The 1,706-nt window shown below is 46.3% G+C and overlaps 1 protein-coding gene across 1 annotated transcript in view; it reads right to left on the bottom strand.

Annotated features, from left to right (window-relative positions):
* LOTGIDRAFT_157674 (hypothetical protein) overlaps positions 1–1,706 on the bottom strand; it is a gene marked incomplete at both ends in the record, with an annotated part of 4,067 nt that overhangs the window by 885 nt on the left and 1,476 nt on the right. Inside the window, one exon of the mRNA XM_009050338.1 lies at positions 141–1,695. Within this exon, the coding sequence (XP_009048586.1) occupies positions 141–1,695 (1,555 nt within the window). The remainder of the gene's footprint in view (positions 1–140; positions 1,696–1,706) is intronic.

Genomic DNA, 1,706 nt, shown 5'->3' with positions numbered 1-1,706 from the left:
GCTTTCGGTTGCCGCAGATCTTCGGGGATTTCTGCTTGGTTTGGCGAATTTTTTTCCCACGAATTCTGCAAGCATTCTGTTTTGATCTGCTGTGTCTCTGAGGTTAAGTTTCGGTTTCTTCAAATCACCATTGGGCTCACTATTTGACCCTGTACCAATTCCACTGCGACCATTATCATTTCCACTGCGGCCATTATCATTTCCACTGCGGCCATTATCATTTCCACTGCGACCATTATCATTTCCACTGCGGCCATTATCATTTCCACTGCGACCATTATCATTTCCACTGCGGCCAATGCGATTTCCACCGCGACTAGTACCATTTCTACCAGTACCAGGACCATTCCCACCGCGTCCAATTGTTCTACCACTATTACCGGTACCATGATAACCATTTCCACCAGTACCGGTACCATTTCTACCAGTACCATGATAACCAATTCCACCAGTACCATTTCCATTGGTACTAATTCCACCAGTACCATTTCCATTGGTACCAGTACCATTTCTACCATGCCCAATTGTTCTACCACTATTACCAGTACCCTGGTAACCAATTCCACCAGTACCGGTACCATTTCCACCGGTACTATTCCCACCAGTACCATTTCCACCAGTACCAGTACCATTCCCACCAGTAACATTACCATCAGTACCAGTACCATTCCCATCAGTACCATTCCCACCAGTACCAGTACCATTCCCACCAGTACCATTTCCACCAGTACCAGTACCATTCCGATCAGTACCATTCCCAGCAGTACCGGTACCATTTCCACCAGTACCAGTACCATTCCCACCAGTACCGGTACCATTTCCACTAGTACCATTTCCACCAGTACCAGTACCATTCCCAGCAATACCGGTACCATTTCCACTAGTACCAGTACCATTCCCACCAGCACCAGTACCATCATCATCATCTTCCTCACCGGATTGATTCGGATTTCCTCCGCTGCTACTACCTCCTCCTCCTCCTCCTCCTCCTCCCCCTCCAAAAAATGGAATAGCGATATTTCCAACATTGTTTCCAAATGATATATTCCAGTTGGGTGGACCTATGCTCAAGTCGATATTACAGAACGAAGTGCGATTAGTTGAAACAGATCCCCCAGTATTACGATGGATTCCACATCTAAAGTTGAAGGCATCAACGCCTGGGGCAGTGTTAACATCAAACCGGGTTTCTCTACAACCAAGTCCAGTTATATCCACGTTACCAATGTTAGCTGTAGCGGTAGTCTTAACACGGGCGTTAACTCTTGTTCTGTTGCTTTCTCTGTTATCGATACCTGTGATAGACACATTTGCGGCGTTCACCTCGGCCAACGTACCGTCCATTGTCATTGTAGCCTTTTTTCCTGTTTTTTTTCCAACAACTTTTGCATTTGCAATATTTGCATTCACTAACCCACCCTTTATATGAATGTCCGCTTCGTCGCTTTCTTCTTTTTCTCGGACCTCTGCCTGTAGAGCGTTTACTGACGCTAGATTGAAATCAGCCTCGGCTTCCACACGTTTTTCATCTGCACCAGGCCATTGTATTCCAGCTCTACCTCGTGCGCTAAATTGTCCAATATTAGCGTGAACTCCACCAATTGATGTTTTCTGTTCGTCGGTTTGAACTGTGAGATCAGCTTTAGCATCGACCGCCTTGGCTGCAACTTTCCCGCTTGCCGACATCTTTACAGACTTGGATCCAA

Source organism: Lottia gigantea (assembly GCF_000327385.1).
Source record: "Lottia gigantea unplaced genomic scaffold LOTGIsca_15, whole genome shotgun sequence".
In the NCBI taxonomy this organism is placed as follows: Eukaryota; Metazoa; Mollusca; class Gastropoda; family Lottiidae; genus Lottia; species Lottia gigantea.
This window is presented reverse-complemented; position numbering and strand designations above follow the sequence as displayed.